Raw genomic sequence first — 23,624 nt, forward strand, 5'->3', positions numbered from 1 at the left:
ATCTACCTAAGTTTCTTATCTTCGAAATACACCTATCCAAGCAACAAATTTTGGTCAGCATTGGTATGATCATTATAAATGAGGGTTCAATGGACAGATGGATGGTATGATTGAGATCTCATATTTGTGGATTGCAGATTCGGACTCACCTTCAAATACCTCATCTGCCATACACCAGCACCTATCAAAACTCCAATCTGTAACAGACTCCACCATACCGCTCTCGAATTGGTCAATTCACTTGCGTCCCTGAACGTAGCCTCGACTTCTCTCATGTATCGCTGTTCTCGCTGGATATCAGCAACTTTATTGTTCAGATCTCTGATCTTGGAAGAGAGGGTCGTGACGTGTGATGAGTCGGCTCTACGATTTCAGAGAGAGAGATCAAAGTCAGCTAAATCTAAACCTACAAAAGCATATATACAAAGGTGAAGGCAAGGATAAAATGAAGACGATTTCTTCCACTTTCGAGAGGTGAGAATTCTTTGTGGGTATAATATGGATATTGGGTGATAAGATATGAATATTTTGATATTCTATTACTCACTCAGCATCAGGTCTTGAGCTTCCCACGTTGATATCCAAATACAATTTGATATGTTGATTCGTCAACCATCCACCAGTTATGTTAGAATGTAAACAAATGTTGTGATCTCCCGGCTCGTGGGAGGTAAAAGTAAATCTTCCATCGGGTGGTCCACGGGTGTTGACGACTACATGGCCAGAGGATAGTTCCTATATCATCAAAGAGACGATTTCAGTCTTTTGATCTTTTAGATCAACCCGGATAGAAATGACATCGCACTCACCTCTACTGCAACGTGTATACCAACGTCTTGGTCCATCCTCCACAGATTGGCAGGTTCATCCCATATATAAGCTTTGTAGTGGCCTAGATAGCGAAGCTCCAGTCAGCACAGTTTCGATCGTCTCATCGACAAAGCCAGTTGCCTATCGAGTACGTGATTTTTGAGGCCAAAGCTTGACAGCATACCTTCTACGATCGTATCGCTCGGTAATTCCTCCATGAAGCATCTCTTCTCATTTGATTCGAAGTAGAAATGTAATGCCTGATTTCACCCAAATACATGGTTAGCGGTTGAATCATTTTCGGACACGAACAAAGAAGAGAGCCGTAGAGATAGGACATACATTGACTGCTGATATCAGCGGTAAAGCCAGTAGTGTGGATGATAGTGATAGCCTCATAATCCCTTAGATCTCTACTCTTGCTCCTGGTGTGTCTGGTTTCACAATCCGAGTGAATGACGAGATGAAGAGGGAGGTATGGAAACGAATGAACAGAGAAAGAGAGTTGGTTGCATGTTCGCGTCTTTCAGTGTGTGTGTATCTGTTCCACGTGGATGCCAGACATCGCCGCTACCGCAACCAAAATATATGCATCAATTAACACCATCCCAATTTGATGTACCGAGGATGATCCTTCCAACTCTGCTCGTTGAATAGACAAACATATCGTGTACCCACTTCTTGGAATATCAGTGGGTACACTTACACGCTCGGTTCATACGCTCGCCTCAGCAATTCCAATCAAAAAGGATCGGATTGGACGGTCGAGTTGAAAGGATAGTAGTAATTTCCCTTGCAACGAGGATTTCTCATCAAATCACTGCAACTCTGTTCGCCGCTTGGCCATTTGTACTTTCTCCTTGCCTTCACCCGCCGTCTATCAATACATCACTAAAGATACTGCGAAGCATTACATCTCGAATAGAAACCTAGGCAAAGGATATCACTTCAGCCTTACTGATCCCCTTTTCTTGCTCCCCGCCGCTCGTCGACCATGCCTTCTTCCCCATCCCAAAATCCCCCTGTACTCGAATCCAACAATAACGTTGTTCAAACCACCGCCACCGCCCAGCAAAACACCCGAGCCTTACTTCGATCATTGGAGGAGCTACGAGACTCCTTAAGTACGAGAGTGGAACATCTCAGTAATGCCGTAGAGAGGCTAAGAGGTCAGGCCGGCGAGTTGGAAAGAGCGCTCGAAGGGGAAAGTGGTGTGCAGAGGGAGGTAAGTCAAGTTGTGGATCACACCTGTTCAACTTTCGAATCGAATACCACGACCGTTCTAGGACATATCAGCTGACATACATGTACATGATGTATAGTTGCGAGATCCAACTAGATCAAGACAACGTGCAAGAGATATAGTGGACGCATATGAGAATCGTGAAAACCCTTCTCCCGTTCCTCCCCCCGCCCCTCTTATAGCTACAGCTGCCACGACATCAACACCTATAAGCAGATCATTATCTCGGCCTATTACAAGCGATGAGATACACACTTTGTTAAATCGAGCTTCAGCCTCAGCTCCGAGTTCAAGACCCAATCCAGCGAATGATGTATGGATGACCCGAGCGCAGAATATCGAAGAGAGGATAAGGAGGTTAAGTGAGACTGCCAGAGACTTACGATCGAGGTCTACCTCATCGATCAATGAGAATACTACTGAGAGGGATAGGGATAGGGATAGGGATAGGGACAGACCGGATGATTTGCTTAGAGGAGTGCTTAATCGAGCTAGGGAATTGAGAGAAGATCAAGATAGATTAGAAGATGGCATAAGGCGATTATCTATTCCTACTCCGGAGGATGGAGATGGAAGAGCGAGAACACCTCAAATTGTATATCCCAATTTGAATAGGAGACAATCCCGTCAGGGAACTACTGGTATAATGTCAATCTCAAGAAGTCGAAGTAGGGGATTGACACCTACAAACATTCGTCAAGTCGAAAGACAACCTCCTCCTGAGATCGTTAGATCCGCACCCGTATCGCCAGCTTCCACCATCCGTCCTTCACTCGATTCAACCTCTTGTACTGATGTCGCTGCATCACCCGGTCCCGCGTCTGATGGGAATGATGGGAGTAACAATCATATATCACCTTTACCTCTACCTCCACAAGATTCGCAACTTACTATAAATCGTATCAACCTCCTCAACCAACCCGTACCGCCCCGACCGTCCGCTCGACTGTCAAATACAGATCTGATGGACATGGCTCGAAGTATCGTCGAGGGAATCTCTACTTCCAGCTTGACTGATCTCGATCCCCCCTCGACTACAAATAACGATATCACTCCTCTGCACCGCCGAAATGCAAGGAGGGATAGTAGCTTGACGTTCAGAGGGAGGAGAGTGGAAGCTTCCATGGCTCAAGACCAAGGTCAAGGTGGAGCTCCACCTCGATCTCGAAATGATAATGAGGAGATGACGGAAGATGAAGTATTGAGGACTTGGCCGTTCCTAGCTCAGATCTTACAACATCCGTTTACGGCTACTCGCACCACAACCACAGCCAATGGTCAAACGAACAGGACAGGCGCGTCTACTGCTCAGTCAAGGGGTGAATCGCCGATGGAAGAGACGGTCAGACTGATGGTAGATGACAGAGAGCGAAGAGATAGATACAGATCACCTAGACCCGCTGGTTCGTCCGCCTCCAACATTGGAGAAGACGAACGGGGCCTTAGAAGGACAAATCCGAGTCAATGGTCATCTTCCTGGTCAGCACGAGATCCGGATACTGAGGATGACCAAGATGATCGACAACTTGTAGAAGAACATACAGTAGTGGTTATAGATATGACGACTGATCCCCCAACCGAACAGGTCTTGCCTAGATTCCTTATGAGTCAGCCACAGAGACGATCAACAGAGGAACAAGAGAGGATAAGGGATGATAGAAGATTGGCTAATGAGAGGGTATGGGAAAGTAGGAGGGAATTGGAAAGTATGGGAATAACGGGCGGACCTAATGCCCCCAGATCTAGAGCAAACCCACCACAACCGGGACAAAGAGATAGAGATACATTGACTTCAACTTCGAGCTCGGGCTTGGGATTGGGACTCGAACCTGCTTTAGGCGTAGAAGCTGTCACACCAACTCAAGGTATATCGATGGCTGATCTGGAGAATGGTATGGAAGGTGTTATGAGAGCTTTGATCATCGATTCGGATTCGGAAGATGACACCACCGATGATAGCGAGAGCGACAATTTAAGTGAGAGTGGAAGTGGAAGTCTTAGTGGGGAAGGAACGGTATTTGAAGGTGAAGGTGAAAGGGTTGAAAGAGGGAATAATCATGGACAATGTGAGTTGAAAGAATTGCTTTCGCTGCCATCGGACACGATCGAAGTAACGCAACTGACGAAATTGGCCATGACTCGGTTAGCAACGAGCAATACTCGTGCGCCCAATCCAATCAATACCATAATCGACCAACGGATCCCACCGAAAGAATCTTTCGATACGGATTTACATCTCTGGCCGAGTCATTATAATTTGGTGAGCGCAGGGATGTAGAGCAAAATCAAAATGCACAGAAGAGACTGTCTCCCGTGAGATATCAGAGATATCAATCGGAATCGGAAGTCGTCCCTCAACGTGAAGCCAGTATCTGTCTTCAAACAGCTGGATACCAACAAGATTAGAAGCCGAAAAAGCATGACTCACGACCTCGTTCCTTCATGTTGTCTGTCTCAACCATGTCTCTTTTTGAACCGCAACGTACCCACCTTTCACACATAATGACACTTACATCCATCTTTCATTGCATATACATTCCAGCATTCTCCCATACTGTATCATATCCGCGCATCATCCATTCGGTACCCTTTCTAGTCTATCCCGCATTGTAACATACAGTATATAATGATCAATGACACTTCCATTCCTCTCATGTATATTTATCAGCACTGTTATATTTGCATATCCCACATGTACATGTATATATATGGTGAACAGGTAGATCTATGAGATTATATGGTATATTCTAGTTTATAGCGAACAAGAGAGAGGGAAAGCAGATTTAGATCCAGATCTGAACGGAATACGTGTAAGATCGAATGACAGCAAGGCCTCTGTCCTATACTGGTGATATGGATGGTATAGTTTGATCCTCAGCTTCTACGATCCAGTAAGAAGGAGCGTCCAATTTCTCATGACCTTTCAAGAAAGGTAGACCGACGATGAAGACGTATTCTAAAGTCTTACCACCTGATTTCTTGATGAGTTCACCTGCGGCTGAGGCTGATCCTCCTGTGGCGATGAGGTCGCTGTGGTAGAGGAGGGTTCATCAGTACGTTTTAATGTGATATGAGGAGAGGAATGTGTGATGATGAAGAGGTGTCTCTTGATCGATGAAACTCAGCACAGGCAAGATAAGGGATGAAAACAATCATGATAAATATATAATATCCCCATACTTCCATGCTGAGTAGGTATTGTGAGAAAGAAAGGAAAGAATGATGCACACGGCGATACGAAGATACGAGGAACTCACTCAATGACAATACATTTCTGACCATCTTTAATAGCTCCACTCTGCATCTCAAACTCATCATGACCGTATTCCTTCGCGTATTTCACGACTTCCACATTTCCAGGTAATTTACCACCTTTCCTAACTGGTACAAAGGCGCATCCCAATCTCATGGCGATGATAGGACCCAGGAGGAATCCTCGAGCGTCCAAACCTACAATGACATCTGGTCGTTCGGCGTTGGTGGTGATGATGTGATGTAAGAGGTGGGTGATGAGTGTCTCGAAAGCGACGGGATCACGGAGGATCGGGAAGATGTCGAGGAATGTTACTCCCTACATATCAATACGCCGATCAGTATATATGTAATGTCTGATGGCAGATGATAAGGGTAAGAAACGTGTGAAAGAGAGATAAGGCGGACATGGACATACCTTCTTAGGGAAATCTGGGTGAACACCAAGTAACGATTTAAGGTAAGTTACGTCGGACATTGTTTATGTTGTTGGATGGATCAGGATGTTAGATGAAGTGGAGAAAGAGATAGATAGAAAAGTGAACTGTAGATACTCGTAGATCCCAGCTCTGTAAGAAACCCGAAACCTGTAAACAAAAAAATTGCTTTTAGGAAAATGAAATGAAACTGGCGTCAATTAAACGAGATCGAGAGCCACGTGGAGAGTCTAGTCTGACTGATGGTACGTATGGCCGGCGGGGAGGTCCGTGTGCAAGTGTGTGTTCACTCGCTTAACCTAATTTCAGGTGACTGACCAGACCAGATACAGTAGGCGGTCGATCATCTCAATACATTAAACCGAGAGAATATGTATTCTAGTAAACCTGATGTCAAGAGTAGACTAGACTTCCTAGCAGATGTAAGGAATTGTGATAGACCAATCCTTACTATTAAGATAAGTGAGCTCCACATTCATCTGCCATTCGAACATGGACTACTCAGTCCTCATTGCTAGAGTAAAAAGGTAGCGAACAGGACCAGATACATCGATACATAGTTTCAGTCATATACATGATATAAATCGATAACAAGAATCCTTTTCACCCATCCAAAGCTTATCATCACCCTATGTATCCTCAAAGTTCTTTCGAAAGTCTATCGTAAAGTGGCAAAAGAAAAAAAGCCGAATTCATCTTTCCCCCTTATATCATCTTCTAATCCATTCATACCTAAACAGTCTTTGGGTATACGTCGGGATCTATTCTGTGTTCGTTTCCTAGGCGTTAGAACGATCGGTTCTCTGTAATAGCAAAACTCGGGCTATTTGGTCCACTCATACAGCACATAAGCATTGTCTCTTTGACCAACAGGCATGGAAGACTTACAGGCGGATCTTCAATTTCCGGATACCCATATCTCCTATTCAACCAAAAAGCCAAAGCCCACAACACATGCCAGCACAATCTTTCATTCCAAGGGGATGAGCAGGGGGCAGTGAAGAACGTATACGTGGCTATGGGGGTGAGGATAGTCCATAAGATGAATTCGAAATCTTCAAAGGTCGTTTCGTACATCTTGGGCTTGTTCTTTCGAAGGTGGCGACTTTGGACAGGAAGGGGTGTTGCAATGCTGAAGTGACATTAGGAATTGACATCGTGGATCAATCTCTGTACATTGCATACCGTTTATATATCTTTGTCCAGTGAGGCCTTTCTTGGTAGACTGGTAGATATACCAGATATATAGTTCAGGTCTTTGGGAAACAAAGTTCAACGGTCGTAGTTGTACACTCCTTCATCGACAAAAACAGTATGTTATGAACTTTCAGTTCTCAGGATTCACCTTGCCTTACTTTGTACAATGCACGTACGTAGCCTCTTTCAGTATATTGCATCATCACAAAATGTAAATACATATCATATCAACTATAAATACAAAATCATATAGATATCAAACATCAACAAACAGAATAACCGTATTATCGTCTAATCGTATCATTTCCACTAGGTGTACCATATCCTTCATCGTCATCATCATCCTCTTCGTCATGTCCATTGTGGGTTCCATTCTTCTTGGTAGTAGTGATTTCGTATTCTTCTTCCTCTTCCTCGTTGGCATCGTCTTGCGAATCCTTTCGATGTAAACTAGTCATACTCCTAGCTAAAGATTTTTCCAACTTCTTTTCACCCTGCTTCTTAACCCTTAACGAGATGGCATTTCGCAAAGCCTCGACATAAGTTTCATATTTAAATATCTCCGTATGGATATAGTGCGACTTCGCTTTCCAATTTTCTCTCGCTTTGGTATGATTTTTAGATCCTGATGTGTACTATGTTTCCAACAACAAAAGATCAGTAAAATCGTAATACAATACACTAGGAAAAGCATGGTTCCAGTATTATAATAAAATATATAACATGATAACTCACAAGTTTATTCATCGGTTCTTCAATCGCCTTATGACCCTCCAATTCATCAACCAACGCTCTAATATAGTTCTGCAAAGCTTCTAATTGAGATTCCTCATCAAGGGGTGAAGGCATCGTAGCAGGTGGAGGAGGTTTCCAATCATTTATATAAATTTTGTCATTCGGATTTGACATACTGTGATTGTTATGGTTATTTCTCCTACCATAGGTCGAGACGTTCAATTTTGATAAATTGCTTCTTCCACTTTTCACACTAGCTCTATCATCATCATCGTCACGTTGTCGTTGTTCACCTTCTGTGGATGATATTCTATTCCAACCATATTCCATATTTGATACACCACCTTGCAAGGGTTGTCTAGATTTCCTTGCTGCCCAATAATTACACGCTGATACCCATTCCGAAACCAAATCTTCGGTACCAGCTTGGAAGAAGCTTGTTTCTCCCGATGGAGTGGCAAGCGAAAAGCAATAAGGTCGATTGGCATTATACCCCGGTTTAGGTAATGCGACTGACATGGTGTGCATTAGACTGATTTGACCATTCGCATTGGCATTTTCCTACAATAAAATGAATTCCATTCAATGATCAGTAAGATTTCATTTCCTCGATTTATCGTTAGATGAGTGAATAAGGTAGATTGAACTTACAAGCCAATTTCCACCACCTACTGACCCACCCATGAATCCTCCTCCTCCCTTCTCACCAAAAGTGAACATGTACAGTTCTCCTTTGGAAATGACCACGAAGAATTGTTTCCAATCATTCTTCTTTGCTCTTTTATTTACTGCTTCCCAATACAGTTTCCTGGATAACAGACCTTCTTTCGCCCATGGTGCACCAAGTAAAGCCAACTCATCATCATCCATATCTTCCGTCGTATCGTCGCTCGTTTGTGAATCGAGACTGCGGATCTCATCGTCCTGTTCGCGAATCACCGTATGCGATAGGTTAGAGGCGAATCCCAAAGTAGGCGCAAAAGAACCGAGACCCTAAATGAATCAAAGTTGGTCAGCTGACTATATCCATCATTGATTTAGACAGACATTGATCGCTCACCTCGTTAATGGACGTAGCGTAAGAAGGAGTCGGACTGAGCCTCCCATCAGAAGCTGACCATTGTGATCCATAAGGATTATTCAACAATCCCTGCATACCTCTTATACTACCTCTTTTCAACGCATTCACTCTATCCGAGGGACTTCTGACCGTTCGACTCCTATCGAAAGGTCCATTACTCGATATTGAAATCATCGACTGTCGATTCCCATTGGAGCCTTGATTGCCTGAAATAGGTAATAAGATCCTATCATTTTTCACACTTGCGTATATCTCCCTTAGGGCATTCTCAGCCTCAACCTCCCAAGCTTTGTTATAGTTGAATGAGCTGACTGTTGTTGAACTTCCTCGAGCCTTCGTTTCTGTCCTGTTGGTTCCGATCGACGATGTACTGTCCGTTCGGGGTGGTCCAGCATTGACAACGACAGGTGCAGAAGCACTTCGTTGAGTTGAAGGTGGGTTTGCAGGTGTCTTTGCTCTGACACTGACAAATGAAGGAGCCATAGAAGCATTCGAACCGAATCCCAACTTCATACTACTACTATCGTCCCTGATCAAATCAGGTGTAGAAGATCTATCTCCAGCTGGCATACTCTCGTGTATGGCTCGCATGGCATTACGGACGAAATCGGCCCTTGACATATGTTTGTTCAATTCGGCAATGTGTAGATCGGTGTTAAGCATGAGCATTGCCGCTGTGACTGTGTGGACGACACCGGGTGTACCATAGACGGTCGAAGGGTTACACTCGAAATATCGAGTTGAGAACCCTTCAATGATTCGGTCAATCTCTTGAGATTCAGCTTTCAGGTGAAGTTTCTGACATAGATCCCTACAAATCATGTGAGCTAAAGCGTACCCTCAAACAGATTATCGACCTTCAGCTCACCTGAATGAATCAACCAATGTCTGCCCTTTCATATCGAAATATTGCATATAGTATTTAAGAGCAATCCCATTGACCGCTCGACTACAACTCCGTCAGCAGTAACCGAGCACAAGAGAGATGTCGAACTCACGGTCCACCCAGAAACTCTGCTACCTTCTCACCGGGTACACTAACAAAGTCATCTTCCAGGAACTCGCACGCCAACCTTCTGCCCTTCTCCTCTTCATCTTCTTCATGTGTTGTCCTAGGAGTTTCCGGAGGAGTATCGACCACTTCCAGCTGATCATCCTTGCTCAACTCGTTGTTGCTGTACGTAGGAGCACTCATCAACCTGGGAGTCTGTTTACCCCACGGCGAACTATTGATGAAAGATGATTTGGCCAATCCTTCGCTTGTCAGATTCAGAGGCGAGATTGTCGAGCTCTCCTGTTGTTTAGGGCTAGATATCAATCTGACTGACGATGGTACCAACGGTGATCCACCTTCATCGCACGATTTCTTTTTTCTTGATAAAGATGGTGATCGGTTAGGTGAAGGTACAGTTGAATGGACAGGTGATTTCGATGTTGATGATTTCCTACCTGATGATCTACTTGAAGATCGCGATATAGCATGCTGTTTGGGCATCAAACTGGAATCGCCATTGAGAGAAGCGTTAGGAGAAGGTGAAGAAGTCGTACGTTGAGGAACGACCCTTTCGAGTTGAGAAGATCCAACAGGTAAAGAGCTAGTCCGCTGGTTGGGTATAGGCGATAGATGGCTAGTGGTATTTCTGATAGAAGCTGTTCTGCCCAATCCGGTAGGGAATCTGTTTTTTATTGGTTCTCGAGCAGTCTCCGTGGATATCGTCCTATTTCTTGCCAGTCTTATACTATCTGGAGGTAAACCCAATTCTTTAGCAGGCTCCGTCTGCCCTATATTGGCTAACATCCCCGCCATATCGGACTTGAACGTATAAACCGCCTGTGTAGCGGGTGAAGCTGAGGGCTTCAGAGGAGGTTCGTCTGCAGGTGGACTTTCGTCGTACGCTGCACTCGCTGGTTGACGAGTGTGCCCCGATACTCTCAGAGACGTACTGGGAGTTCGTCGCGGTCCATCTTCAGGTTCTACCACCGCCGGCAGAGGTTTGTCTGTACTGAGATTACTGTTTCCAGACACTGTCCGATTCTTTGTGGGTGTAACGGAATCTCGACCATCGTATACTGGACTGGGTTGACGTTGAGTTTGAACGGTAGAAGCAGATATAGAACGAGAGGATGGAGGGGGATTAGCATTGGCAGTAAAGGCATCAGGTGGGGATCCAGGTGGACTGGGTGCTTTGCGTCGATTGGCGGCGTAGGCGGATGGGACGGGAGGAACAGGTGGGCGTGGACTATTGTCGTCGGGGAAGCGAGATGAGGTCGCAGAAGGTGGCGTAATAGGAGGCTGCGATGTGTTAGCTTTACCAGAGGTGATATACTCCAGTGAAACTGCAACTGCTTACCAAATGATGATCCTTCGAGGTCCCAAACATCTTTCCGAATACACCTCTAGCCTTACTTCTCATGCTCTGAAATGAAGTCAGCTCCTTACGCCCTGATATCTTTTTATGTTACGTCAAGCTCACTTTGAAACCCTCATCCGACGACTGAGTTCTACTTCTTCCCACTCCACCTATCGTACCTGAGCCTTCAGCAATAACAACCATCTGGTTTCCTCCCATCATATTCCCATATCTTTGCCAATGTTCATTATCCACTTTCGGGTTGGGTTCTGAACTCTCTCTATTTCTTGACGTTGTAGACGACTCAGCTTGAGATGGTGTTGTCGGAGGATTGATATTGGAACCTTTGATCGAGTTAGACACACTTGGTCTACGATTGGTACTTCCCTTCTTAACCGGTGTAGTAGTCGTCGTAGGTCCAGCTGAAGAAGGTGTAATGTATTCATCGATTTTTGTGGTTGTCGTTGCCGATTTAGCTTCCTTGGCCTTTCTCACTAAAGTCGCCAAATCAGGTGATGATGCTGTACCGGGCGAACGGAATATCGATCTTCGCTTGGGAGCCATCGAACTTTGCTTTGGTATTGGTTTTTCACCCAACTCGGCTGTGTGTATGTGCGTATGTGGGTGTGAGGAAAGAGGAGAAGCAGAATGAATGTCGGGAGAGGAAATGAAAATTAGGATCGCGATATTCAAGAGACATAAAGTTAAAAGTCAGCTTTTCCTTTCTTTAACTTGTTTCACGGTAGTAGCAGTAGTAGCAGTAGTAGTGTGATTTTGAAGGTATCATGTAGAAAGGTATATATATGAGATACGATACATAACGAAAGGAGGTGTTTCGGGAGGAGGAAACGACTGACCATCAATACCCAAAGATTTACTTGCTCTCCTCCTAGATGGTGTCGTCGTATCGCTATATCCACTACTTTGATATCCACTATCATTCGTCATCTGAGATGCTCGCCTATTATGTCTTCTCTCTGTACCTATCGTAGATGGTGTAGGAGGTATAACACCTATGTTACTATTCCTCTTGGTTGGACTTGATGGACTTTCCATTAATATACCTAATCCTCTATTTTTCAAGTTGTTCAAATCATCTTCGAAGCTCGTTTTCTCAACTGGCAAAGGAGCATTTGGATCATTGTACTTCTTCAATTTCGTATTCGCATTAGGATCATTATCATCTTCACCTATTGGACTTCCAGCAGATAAGAACAACGTGGATTTAGGATCTAACAGAGCTGCTTCAAAGTCCGCTTCTGATCTCTTCAACGAACGGTTCGACGAGGTTGATGGTCGATGAGGCAGATTTGGCGACGGTGCTCTGTTAGGAGCGAGATTGGGTGAACGGATAGAAGAGGAGGATAGGGTGGGTGTAGTCAAAGAGGGTGATTTCATCTTGATTTGAGTTGCTGGTGATGATGGTACAGGCAAGGTCAAGGGTTCCTTTGCAACGGTGTTCCTGCTTCTTCTTCCTCCCTGCTACGTACGTCCTTCCTTGCAGCGACTTCTATTGGAAGTTGATATCGCTACCAGTAGACCAGCAGACCAGCAGGGTACCTGTCATATGTTGACAGCAATTATATTGGCTCGACAACAATGAAGTCACTCCTGGTACATTGAGTTTGGCGGTCATGTCATGTCAGTGCTCTGAGCGCGTCCTTTGAGTGTCTTATGGCCGGATAACGAAGAGATCCGTGCGGAGATATCCGTTTGTTATTGTTCATTATTTATTATGTTTGCTCGCACTTTGTGCCGCCGATCACTAAACTCATCTTAGCTACACTAAAGACCACTTTTATGCTTTTCTCCATCCAGCTAGCCGAGTATCACGTTAAGATGGTACAAAGTATATAGCAAGATATGTCCTCCACCTCACTCGCCCGTACCCCTTCGCCGAAATCATCGCCAACCATTAATCCCGTCTCACCCTTATCTCCCATCTCTCCTTGGCCCCCAATCCCTCCAAGTGAGGACTCAGCCAGCCAAAAACCTCAAGATGATTTACCCAACTCTGTCGACGTGTACTCCAGTATAGCTATACTAGGTACATATCTTCTATTTGCCTTGTATCTCTTTTGGGCTTTCTCACCTGGAGACAGTAGTTGGACGAGCTGGTTGCCCAATAGGTAAGTCGTCGGATCTGAGACTGAGGGGTAATCGGATACTTAAAGTGTTATTGTGTTTTAGACAATGGAGTATAATCGTCCCGTGTTGGCTCATGATGGTCGTCTTACTCACGTACTGGTCCTACGCCGCTCTGACGATATATAGAACTCCAGATTGGAATTCGATAGATTGTATAACAGGTCAGTAATCGCCAAGTCACTTGGCGAAGGGCTCGACAATGAGACTGATCTATCTTGTCGTAGATCCATATGCAGGTATTCCACCAATTGAACCCATAGACTCGGGGACAGAACAACAGGAGAATGAAGATAGGCGGCGAGCACCTTATTACTTCGATGCAGTAGGAGATAAAGCGAGTTCTCAAGCTGTGGATCTACCTGTAGATCTGGTGAACAGAGTGTTATATCCACCTAGGAAGAGGAGTGACGCATGAACGTGGATTTGTTGTACCATATTCATAGTAAAAATGCATTATGTCTTGATAAGACAGCTAAAGTCTATTACTCTATGTTCTAATTCGACCAATAAATTCCATTTTCTCCAGATATGTCAATTGAATCAATGATTCAATCATTCGTGTCCGCCATTCAATAGACCCCTTCTCTCCTCCTCCGTTCCACTCTCCTTCCTTCCCCAGCACTTCAGCCCCTTCAATCCTTTCCAGATTTTCTCCCCTGCCAGATCCCTATATCGGTAGAAGATGGGTTTACGAGAGTCCAGACGATCAGGTCGGATTCGACATCGGGAATCGACTAATGTGGTGAGAGAGAAGAACAGGGCGAGGAGAGTACATAATGCTGATGAGGCTGATATCACTATATTAATGTCAAATAGTCAGCTATCTTTGAAGTGAATTTCATTCTTGACCGAAAAGCTCACTGAACATGATAATCACTGAAAGAGCGTATAATGTGTCAGCAACAAGAGACGACAGACTGCGAAGATTGCAGCAAGCTGATCATCATGCTTACTCTGTAAACGAGCTGCTTGTTCAACACTCTTACCGCCTACTATGGCGCCAGTCATCATACCTATATCACCGGACATGCGATGTGTGAGCTGATGAAGAGCCTGACATGGTTGCTCAGCTGCTAACTCACCCGGAATCGAAATCAGACCAATGACACTGCCAAATCGCCATTATCCGATATTAGCGTATTGCGCCACTCTATAACTTGTTCTTCGAATTGGACTCGTGAAAGACTCACCTCATCTGGTTGACAGTTGGTAACAAAGCCAACTTCAAGGCCTCTTTTCCAACAGGTTTACAAGCTTCGAACCTACTTGCTCCGAAGGCAAGGTAAGTCTCTACTTTATCCTTGTTCTCTGAGAACTCTTTGTGGACCGTATTAAGAGCGATCCCAATTGCCGATATAGCATTTCCTAATATCATACCTATTATAGGTACTATCACATTGACATTCCAGACACACTTAGTCAAATCAAGTCGATATAGGACAAGTGTGGAGGGGGTTAACCTCACCATATTGATCAGGTTTCCAGAATGGATTTTGGGACATTGCGAATCTCGTTCCTATCACTGAGATTGGTACGGTACCACTTAACATTGACGCGAGGATTAGGGGGAACTAAGTCGAAAATTATCTATCATTAGCTGAGAATTGCATCTGGTGGGACCACAGAGCAGACATCATGTGATATATGTGCATACCATATTACTGAACCTTCTCTTCGATTTGTTATAAGTAGCTTCAAAGGCGCCCAAGACATTTAGTAGAGCTATGAGGTATTGTTAAAAGCACGTGTCAATTTGCATCGATTACAAACCCATGAATGGACACTCCTAAAAGAGGAAGAGCCCATGGTAGGCTGCTTGAATAGCTCACCTGCAATACCAAACACCCCCCATATGTTGTTACTAGCAAACACTTTATCCAATATCAGACCCATCACGCTCAACTGCAAGACGCATCTTCCGGCGGCCACCATAAGGGAACCCCCTATTCCCAAGCCCAACACTAGGGACAGAAGGGAATCGAATAGGATGAATAGGAGTCCGATCAGGACGTTGGTCCATGTCAATGTTGGTGAAGATGACTCGAGCATAGTGCTTCAGGGATGATTATGTACAGGTCGATGTTGGTCTATACGTTGTGAGATAAGAATCAACATCTTGAATCCCTAAAAGATCTCGTTAATGACGTTTGTGGTATCGGTCGATAAATGTCCGAAAGATCATCAAGCGGGCATCGCCGCCTTCAACCCGCCAAGACGTGCCGCGTGCCACGTAACCAGCAACGAGATGACGAACAAAAGATCATGGCAGCATCCAAAAGTATCGAAGCACCCTTCTTTCTACTTGTCCGTTTACTCTCTCGTTCACCGGACAGGCGAGCAAGTACAGTACAGTGAGAAAGCAAGATGACCAACTCCCTCGTATCAGCTATAGACGGTGTGATCACCTACTTGGCCAAACTCGTCGACACACCTAAAATCAACTATAGGGAATTGGTGATCCTCAGTACATGGGTTCAAACAGCTTTTGAAGTCTATATCTTGTGAGTGGACACTGCCATATGCTTCGCTGCAAGCAGGGCCATCTCTTGAGTAATGAACACCGAAGAGTATCCTGATCTTTATTCGTTGATGCTTGTAGACGCCGTCAATTACCATGCTATGAGCGACCTCTTCCACCGCCTGCACTGAAACAGCACGTATCAAAAGAGACATTCACGAAAGCTCAATCGTACAGTAAAGACAAGACCAGATTCGCTCTTCTGAAATTGATCTTTGATCAGTTCCTAGGCTGGGGTCTAATCAAATTAGGTGCTTATGCTGGATTATGGAATTTCACTGGTGGTCTTTTGAGTAAAATTGGTATCTCACCTAATCGAGTTGTAAGTGCTCTTCAGACATAGCTCCTTTGTTCGATCTCTCACTCACTGATAATATCGTTCTGAATTTTGACCCTGAGTAGACTACACATTCATTAGCATGGATGACGGTGTTAACTCTCATCTCTTCTTTCCCCGGTTTACCTTGGTCGTACTACCAAACATTCGTATTAGAGCAGAAACATGGTTTCAACAAGTCAACGGTCAAGTTATGGGTTATGGACACGATCAAAACCTACGCTCTGGCAGCTGTCATTGGGCTTCCTGTCTTAGCTGGGTTTTTGAGGATAATCGATTGGGCAGGTAAAAGCTTTGTACCATGGTTGATGGTCTTCCTGTAGGTTACTCTGCAAGAAACCCGTCAGCAAGTGAACAAGCTAATGCTTTGATCGCCAGGATCGGTATTCAATTAACACTTCAAATTGTTTATCCGACATTCAGTAGGTCCAGCTATCAAGCTCCTGTGCGTCAACTCAAGAGCTGATATGCTCCGTTACAGTCCAACCACTCTTCAACAAGCTCGAACCTCTCCCTCAAGGTGAACTCCGAACCAAAGTTGAGGAACTTGCTGGTCAACTAGGCTTCCCTCTCAAACACCTTTATGTGATTGATGGAAGTAAGAGATCATCACATTCTAATGCGTAAGTCCACCCCTACGTCTCCAGCTAGCTGGTTCTCAATTGTAGATAGAGTTACGAAAGCTTATACTCTCGTTCTGATAGATATTTCTACGGTCTGCCCTGGTCAAAGCATATCGTCATTTACGATACCCTTATCAAGGATAGTACTGTAGATGAAGTCGTTGCTGTACTTGGTGAGTAGCTGTAAACGCCAGCCGATCTTTCAAATAAGCTGACGATGGTGTGTAGGCCATGAGCTAGGACACTGGTATTATGGTGAGTTGTCTCGTTATAGCCATACGATTTAAGAACTTATCACTGATATCGCATCACATATTATTGTAGCCCACCCAACCAAACTCCTCCTTGTTACCCAACTCCACCTCCTATTAACTCTCACCATTTTCTCAATCTTCATCAATAACAAATCTCTCTACGCTTCGTTCGGATTCGATCCTTCTCTGGCCGTCGCTAAACCTCAACCCATCTGTATTGGATTCATGTTATTCCAACTCGTGCTTGAACCTACCGATGCGTTTGTCAAGTTCTTGTTGAACGCTGAGACTAGACGAATGGAATATCAAGCGGGTAAGTTATCCATACTTACACTCATATATCTTCTACAACCATTGACATATCGGGAATGATCCTTCGCTAATTGATGGGACATGCATGTAGATGAATTCGCCGTTCAATTGGATAAGAAATCCGATTTATCATCTGCATTAATCAAATTACATATAACCAACTTATCTTCACCTCATAACGATTGGCTTTACTCGATGTATCATCATTCTCATCCTACTTTACCTGAAAGATTAAATGCGATGGATAATTATAAAGGTGAGAAGAGGTTGAAACTGAAAGGTAAAGAGACGAAAACAGAGACTGAGGGAGCAGAAGGTAAGAAGGACTTGTAAGGTGACTACAAGTCTTTTCTGATAGGACTGAGCAGGGTTGAGGAGGACAAGTATGTGAAGACGAGAACAACACATTATCATAGTGCATATATTTATATATAATAAAACATATATGATGATGAGAGATGATATGCATGAATGGACACTTCTTCGTGGTTGCAGGTCTAAGTTGATTTCGACCGAAAGCAGGCGAAGGTGGAGGTGAACATTACGAGTAAGTGACAAGAGAGCATCATCGCGTCACTTCGGCAGAGTTATCTCCTTCATCCCCCTACCAACTAATGTCCTCTCACTGCATCCGATCATAGTGTCAATATCATCTATATCCATCTGTCTACCATTTTTAGGTCATTCCCTGATCCGACCTCTTATTTCCACTTTCATCTCAAAATACTGCTAAGCCAATGACAAGATGACCTACAACCCACTTCATCTCCTTACCCTGCCCCCAACGTCCATCGACCCTAAACCTATCTCTACCGTGATCAGCATCGACTCTTTCTCAGATACTATATGGCTTGGTACCTCCTCTGGAACGATTACTGCACTATGTACGCCCATCAGTCTGACGCGCAATGTTCAGTTCCCTGCTCACGGATCAAAACTCTCCGCTGTGGCTCAGGGAGGGTATCTGAATATGGCGGCTGGGATCAATATGGCTGTGAAGGAGCTGAGGATCACGGATAGGGATGTGTGGTCGTTGACTGAAGGAGGAGTTAGTGGGAGGAAGAGAGGTGGGGCTGTTAAATGGAGTGTCGAGTGAGTGATTGGCTTAGATCCATTTGAGTGTAGGATGTAAGGTAAGGTTATAGATGGAGGATTGTGGGGTCGAACAGGAAGGGAGATCCATGTTGATGGATCACCCATTGTGGATAATAAGTCTGGGCAGATAATATCGAAAGTCTGGTAGATGGAGGCTGATCCAGATACACCCACCCAGCGACCCCTCTCGTACCCTTCGATCAATGGCCCCTAACCCGGTCAATTCCCACGAAGTAATCGCGGGAGGTACAGGTCCCCTCATACTAGCCAACACAGCAAGAGGAGAGATAGTCCGAAAGGTCGATATACCCAATGCACCCATTGTGAAACTTTCTCCATCTCTATCAAGCAGATCAGTCTTATCGGCTAGTCTATCAGGACAGATTAACCTCTTAGATCCGAGGACAGGCTTCAAATCGCAATCGTCAATTGTACCCGTCCAGGCCCATACGGGTGGACTGAATGGGGCGGACGTACAGGGGAATCTGGTATGTACCTGGGGGTGGACACATATGTCAGTGGTTTGTTCATGCTATGTCCCCTCAGTATCCGATCAGACAGCTGTGACAATATTCGTTAAAGAGTCCCCATAATTACTCATGTGTCACTTTGTTCTTCGAATTAATCGCATGGCTAATAGCTATCTCATTTTTATAGGCAAGGACACCCTCTACCCGACCCACTAGTCAAAATCTACGATATCAGAACTCTTCGTCCCCTACCACCCATCTCGTTTCCCGCCGGACCAGCATTCGCCTTACTTCACCCCACAGATCCATCAAAGCTGGTGATATCCTCACAGCAGGGGATGTTACAGACCGTCGACATGTCAACTGGATCGACGGGATCAATGTTCCAGCAACTCGATATCAATTCATACGTGACGAGCATGGCCTTGTCTCCCCGAGGTGATTATCTGGCTTTTGGAGATGCCGATGGGAATTTACATCTTTGGACGAATCATGATACGGGTGAGACTGCGCAGCTTGATGAGAATGGTCAATTGGTCTTGCCCACTTTCAACGGTTATGATGGGATTAAACCTGAATGGCCAGATCAGGCGGATCCTTTACCTCCTATAGTCTGGGAAGATACAACGTGAGTGTAATGTGTAGTCGAGGCCAAGACCATCAAACATTGTCCGCAACGTGACGCTGACTATCACTACGATGTTGCATAGCCCCTTAAACCTCATCGGTATGCCATACTATTCCGAGCCATTATTATCCAATTTCCCACCAGATTTATATGGCACAGACGCTTCACCATTCTTCAACCCGCCTTTACCTATCCCTACATCCGTGTTGAATTCGATGAAAATGGTAGATTTCGTTGGATATGCCACTACACCAAAGGAATTAAAAGGTAAACGATACGTTATACCTTCTCGACCGGGTGCTCGTAACGTACATAAGAATACGAACGTAAATAACCAGAACGGTAGATTGATGAATGGTACTAATGGAAGAAGGAATAGTGAACCTAGATTCAGAAGTGAGAAAGATAAATTGGAGAAAAAGAATGGTGCGAAAGCCACCAAGAAGACCAAGAAAATCACTGGAGGAGGTGGTGGTGGTGGAGGAAATCAGAATTTGATGAATGTCGATGATGAACATGTGATAGAAGATGACGATGATGATGATGAACAAAATGCGGTGATGGGTGATGGGGAGATACCGAAATATTATAGGAAAGTAGAAATTAAATATTCCAAATTTGGTATAGAAGATTTTGATTTTGAGTGAGTCAATCGATACCTCCTCAAAGACACGCTTATAACCCTCTCCTGAAAATATTGACCGAACGGCATATAAGTGCCATGTAGCTGATGAGTATCTTATCCTTGTAGATACTACAATCGAACTGCTTATTCGGGACTGGAAACCGATATTCTCAACTCCTACACCAATTCTTTGCTACAAGCTATTCATTATATCTCACCTATACGAGCTGTGGCGACCGCCCATATATGTGTGGATTGCAAGAAAGAGCATTGTCTTCTGTGCGAAGCTGGATTCTTATTCAGGATGCTGGAAGATGCAAAAGGAAGGAACTGTCAGGCTAGTAATTTCTCTAGAGCGTTCAGTGCCACGCCACAAGGTGTGTTATTATGTCTACTTAGATCAGTCCCACCATACGTGTATCTATAGGTGCTAATGACATTGTGAAAATCGTATAGCATCTGCATTGGGGTTGATGGACGATAACGATAAATCGACTGCACCCTACGGCTCGCTCATCCAGAATTTCAATAGATGGTTGTTGTCGACCTTCAGTACGGAATCGATAGTCGAGGGTGAGACTTTCGATATACGCACGAAAGATATCCAAGATCTATCTTTGAAGAAATCAGATGAGGTGCAAAAGGCATCAGCGATAGATCAGGTATTGGGCGTGCAAATCAAAACTACCAATACGTGTAGAAGTTGTGGATTCGTTTCGGAAAGGGATACAACGTTACATGCTGTTGATCTAATATACCCAAAGAAAGTGAGTCCCGTTCTCATTTCACTGATGTTATTGTACCCATCAATGCTGATATCATGGTAGACTACCACTGGCACTGGTAAACCCAAGTTCGATGATGTCCTCAAGTCCTCGATATTCAGGGAAAACACTACCAAAGCAGTATGCAGTAATTGCAAGTCGTTTGCACCGTTAGACTCCAAACGTACCCTCAACAATGTTAGAGATCAATTACCACCTGTATTGAGCGTCAATGCGATGATGACTTCGAATGATCTATACGAGATATGGAAAAACGATCATAAATCCAAAACGAGATTTTTGGAACCAAGTGTTCAACTTGACGTTGATGATGGACAGAAAATCGGGTATGAAGTGAAAAGTTTGGTAGTTCAGATCCAGGAGGATGAACGTACACCTGCTCATCTGGTCTCTTTCGTTAAAAGTAAGTTACACATCTCATGTCTGTCTTACCATGTCGGTATCGTATACTGATGATGGTTAACATGAAAAATTGGTTATCAGTGTCGAACGATTCGGGTTCCAATTGGATAATGTTTAATGATTTCTTGGTGAGATCCATATCGGAGGAAGAAGTTTTCAACTTTCCGGATCAATGGAAAGTCCCCTCTGTAATTTTCCTCCAGAGGGTTGATTCTTCGAATTTATTGGATCTGAATGGATTACCAAGAGAGATTGATAAGAGTGTGCTGTTTAAGGATGTTTCTATCGCTTGGTGAGTCAGCCTGATACATGCTTCTAGTACTTTAGTGTATCATATGTTGACATAGCGGTGTTAGGAATCGACGTAATGCCCTGATCAAACATAAGGTTTTGGAAGAAAATGAATTACCAAAACCTGGGACACTTATAGCTATAGATGCTGAGTTTGTGGCTTTACAGCAGGTAAGTTTCCTATCTGATATCTAACCCCCTGGAAGCGATGTTGATTATATGTTGCCAATTCATGCAGGAAGAAATGGAATTCCGATCAGATGGAACCAAAAACATCCTTCGACCTTCTCATATGTCCCTTGCCAGAGTTTCGGTACTTAGAGGACAAGGTGAAAAGGAAGGTGTGCCGTTTATAGATGATTACATACATACTAGTGAGGCTGTCGTAGATTACCTTACTGAGTTCTCGGGTATCAAGGGTGAGTCGACAACTTCCGCGGATATATATATATATATGCCTCAATCAAGAGTTCATGTTGACGTCCGGTTACATCATAACAGCTGGAGATTTGGACCCCAACAACTCGCCTCATACGTTGGTTCCTCTCAAGGTGGCGTACAAGAAATTGAGGTTATGTGAGATTCCTTCCTTTGACTTACGATAACGAACGAAAAGATAGCTGATGATAATCATGGTACGGTGTAGTGGTCGATCTGGGATGTATATTCATTGGTCATGGATTGTCCAAAGATTTCCGAACGATTAGTGAGTCTCTTCTGGTGATCTGCAGTGAGAGTATCGTTCCTGACTTGACTTGATTCGTCTCATCGAGTAGATATCTTCGTACCTCCCTCTCAAGTCATGGACACAGTCAACCTATTCACTATACCAGGTCGACATCGTAAACTTTCATTGAAATTCTTGGCTTGGTTCTTACTCAAGAAAGATATTCAAACCAATACTCATGATTCGATCGAGGATTCCAAGTTCGCTTTGTTACTTTACAAAATATGGAAAGGGTACGATGATACAGATGATCTGAGAGGGTTCGAGGGGTTGATGAATAATGTGTTTTTGGAAGGAAGTAAGACGGTAAGTTTTCAACTTCAACTCAAACAATCCTCTGTGTTGTCACATACACGAGACGGAATTTGAGTATCGTTATTCACATTCTCATCTCTTGGCCGTCATTCCTTGGTGAGCTGATGATGACGATGATGATCGTTCGTAGGGCTTCAAACCACCAATTGATCGTCCACCTTCACCAAACGCTTTCCCACCTTTACCTGCGCCGCCTACTCAGACACCTGCACAGCAGACTGGAGGAGGTAAACAACAGAAATCTAGGAAAGGATCAAATAAGAACAACAATCAGCAGCAGCAGCATTCCAATTGGAATTCCGAGAATGGTGAGAGTGCAGGCGGGGGAGGAGGAGGGGGAAGAGGTAGAGGTAGAGGTAAACCTCCTAGACAGTGGTAAGGTAAAGATGAGAGGAGGACTTCATCTGGAAAATGCGAGCTATGTAACCTAGGAAGCGCATGTAGCACGAGGTGACGGTCAATCTGTAGGATCTTAATTCTATCAGTATCATGTCTGTTTGTATGCATTTAGTCTTTGATAAAAAGCATCATGTTCTTTGCCAGATGTGCGTGCTAGTGCTTCTCCACAGTTTGGGGTCCCCAACACTCCGTTACACTCTTCTTTGGGGGGTTTGCCTCATCAGATCTTCGCCAAGAGTCTTGCAGTCTTCCTCTTCTCTCCTCTTCTGTTCGCATCATGAACGGGAACATTAACTTACTCGTATCCAGTCGGAATTGAAGCATTTGACTACTGCGCAATATTACTTGAACGGAGTGAAGTAAAGTAATCGTGGTGCATGTGTTTATCGTTTTATCCCGTTTATACGCCACTTACGTGCTCCACTACTCATACTAGCTAGCTGTAGCTTACACGCGTTGTTATGGAACCAAAGCAAAAGCATGCAACCAGGTACACCATCGCTACTGCGCAGTCGACAAGTTGACCGCTGCTGCGGAATTCATGTCCCTGAACCCTAACTTCCTGATCCCTTTGTCCAGAGGCACTAGA

At 44.3% G+C, this 23,624-nt stretch overlaps 9 protein-coding genes across 9 annotated transcripts; 4 read left to right on the forward strand and 5 right to left on the reverse strand.

The window, feature by feature from the left end:
• Positions 1 to 2: 2 nt before the first annotated feature.
• On the reverse strand, positions 3 to 1,209 carry L199_007056 (uncharacterized protein; the record flags this gene model as incomplete). The annotated part of the gene is made up of 6 exons (XM_064892753.1): positions 3 to 32; positions 150 to 363; positions 548 to 735; positions 810 to 892; positions 995 to 1,070; positions 1,153 to 1,209. 6 exons carry the CDS (start codon positions 1,207 to 1,209, stop codon positions 3 to 5), a joined length of 648 nt encoding a protein of 215 aa, XP_064748825.1.
• A 595-nt stretch (positions 1,210 to 1,804) lies between these two features.
• On the forward strand, positions 1,805 to 4,459 carry L199_007057 (uncharacterized protein; the record flags this gene model as incomplete). Its single annotated transcript, XM_064892754.1, has 4 exons — positions 1,805 to 2,035; positions 2,133 to 4,119; positions 4,201 to 4,313; positions 4,379 to 4,459. 4 exons carry the CDS (start codon positions 1,805 to 1,807, stop codon positions 4,457 to 4,459), a joined length of 2,412 nt encoding a protein of 803 aa, XP_064748826.1.
• A 434-nt stretch (positions 4,460 to 4,893) lies between these two features.
• On the reverse strand, positions 4,894 to 5,783 carry L199_007058 (adenine phosphoribosyltransferase; the record flags this gene model as incomplete). Its single annotated transcript, XM_064892755.1, has 3 exons — positions 4,894 to 5,083; positions 5,311 to 5,624; positions 5,724 to 5,783. The coding sequence occupies 3 exons, from the start codon at positions 5,781 to 5,783 to the stop codon at positions 4,894 to 4,896; spliced, it is 564 nt and encodes a 187-aa protein (XP_064748827.1).
• Positions 5,784 to 6,400: 617 nt separating this feature from the next.
• Positions 6,401 to 6,819, reverse strand: L199_007059 (uncharacterized protein; the record flags this gene model as incomplete). The annotated part of the gene is made up of 2 exons (XM_064892756.1): positions 6,401 to 6,565; positions 6,631 to 6,819. 2 exons carry the CDS (start codon positions 6,817 to 6,819, stop codon positions 6,401 to 6,403), a joined length of 354 nt encoding a protein of 117 aa, XP_064748828.1.
• A 404-nt stretch (positions 6,820 to 7,223) lies between these two features.
• Positions 7,224 to 12,504, reverse strand: L199_007060 (uncharacterized protein; the record flags this gene model as incomplete). The annotated part of the gene is made up of 9 exons (XM_064892757.1): positions 7,224 to 7,574; positions 7,675 to 8,235; positions 8,326 to 8,667; positions 8,735 to 9,566; positions 9,624 to 9,704; positions 9,754 to 11,048; positions 11,107 to 11,172; positions 11,230 to 11,708; positions 11,964 to 12,504. The coding sequence occupies 9 exons, from the start codon at positions 12,502 to 12,504 to the stop codon at positions 7,224 to 7,226; spliced, it is 4,548 nt and encodes a 1,515-aa protein (XP_064748829.1).
• A 465-nt stretch (positions 12,505 to 12,969) lies between these two features.
• L199_007061 (uncharacterized protein) lies at positions 12,970 to 13,669 on the forward strand (the record flags this gene model as incomplete). The annotated part of the gene is made up of 3 exons (XM_064892758.1): positions 12,970 to 13,235; positions 13,297 to 13,415; positions 13,479 to 13,669. 3 exons carry the CDS (start codon positions 12,970 to 12,972, stop codon positions 13,667 to 13,669), a joined length of 576 nt encoding a protein of 191 aa, XP_064748830.1.
• A 137-nt stretch (positions 13,670 to 13,806) lies between these two features.
• L199_007062 (uncharacterized protein) lies at positions 13,807 to 15,303 on the reverse strand (the record flags this gene model as incomplete). Its single annotated transcript, XM_064892759.1, has 8 exons — positions 13,807 to 14,051; positions 14,116 to 14,130; positions 14,208 to 14,267; positions 14,337 to 14,362; positions 14,445 to 14,643; positions 14,720 to 14,825; positions 14,909 to 14,976; positions 15,084 to 15,303. The coding sequence occupies 8 exons, from the start codon at positions 15,301 to 15,303 to the stop codon at positions 13,807 to 13,809; spliced, it is 939 nt and encodes a 312-aa protein (XP_064748831.1).
• A 315-nt stretch (positions 15,304 to 15,618) lies between these two features.
• On the forward strand, positions 15,619 to 17,631 carry L199_007063 (uncharacterized protein; the record flags this gene model as incomplete). The annotated part of the gene is made up of 9 exons (XM_064892760.1): positions 15,619 to 15,755; positions 15,854 to 16,094; positions 16,175 to 16,428; positions 16,488 to 16,531; positions 16,591 to 16,732; positions 16,814 to 16,905; positions 16,961 to 16,987; positions 17,057 to 17,299; positions 17,390 to 17,631. 9 exons carry the CDS (start codon positions 15,619 to 15,621, stop codon positions 17,629 to 17,631), a joined length of 1,422 nt encoding a protein of 473 aa, XP_064748832.1.
• A 412-nt stretch (positions 17,632 to 18,043) lies between these two features.
• On the forward strand, positions 18,044 to 23,015 carry L199_007064 (uncharacterized protein; the record flags this gene model as incomplete). The annotated part of the gene is made up of 14 exons (XM_064892761.1): positions 18,044 to 18,390; positions 18,572 to 18,907; positions 19,051 to 19,491; positions 19,574 to 20,134; positions 20,243 to 20,493; positions 20,573 to 20,883; positions 20,944 to 21,304; positions 21,385 to 21,595; positions 21,660 to 21,765; positions 21,833 to 22,013; positions 22,096 to 22,170; positions 22,241 to 22,300; positions 22,371 to 22,627; positions 22,767 to 23,015. The coding sequence occupies 14 exons, from the start codon at positions 18,044 to 18,046 to the stop codon at positions 23,013 to 23,015; spliced, it is 3,747 nt and encodes a 1,248-aa protein (XP_064748833.1).
• Positions 23,016 to 23,624: the final 609 nt, after the last annotated feature.

Source organism: Kwoniella botswanensis, chromosome 2, assembly GCF_036426115.1.
Source record: "Kwoniella botswanensis chromosome 2, complete sequence".
In the NCBI taxonomy this organism is placed as follows: domain Eukaryota; kingdom Fungi; phylum Basidiomycota; class Tremellomycetes; order Tremellales; family Cryptococcaceae; genus Kwoniella; species Kwoniella botswanensis.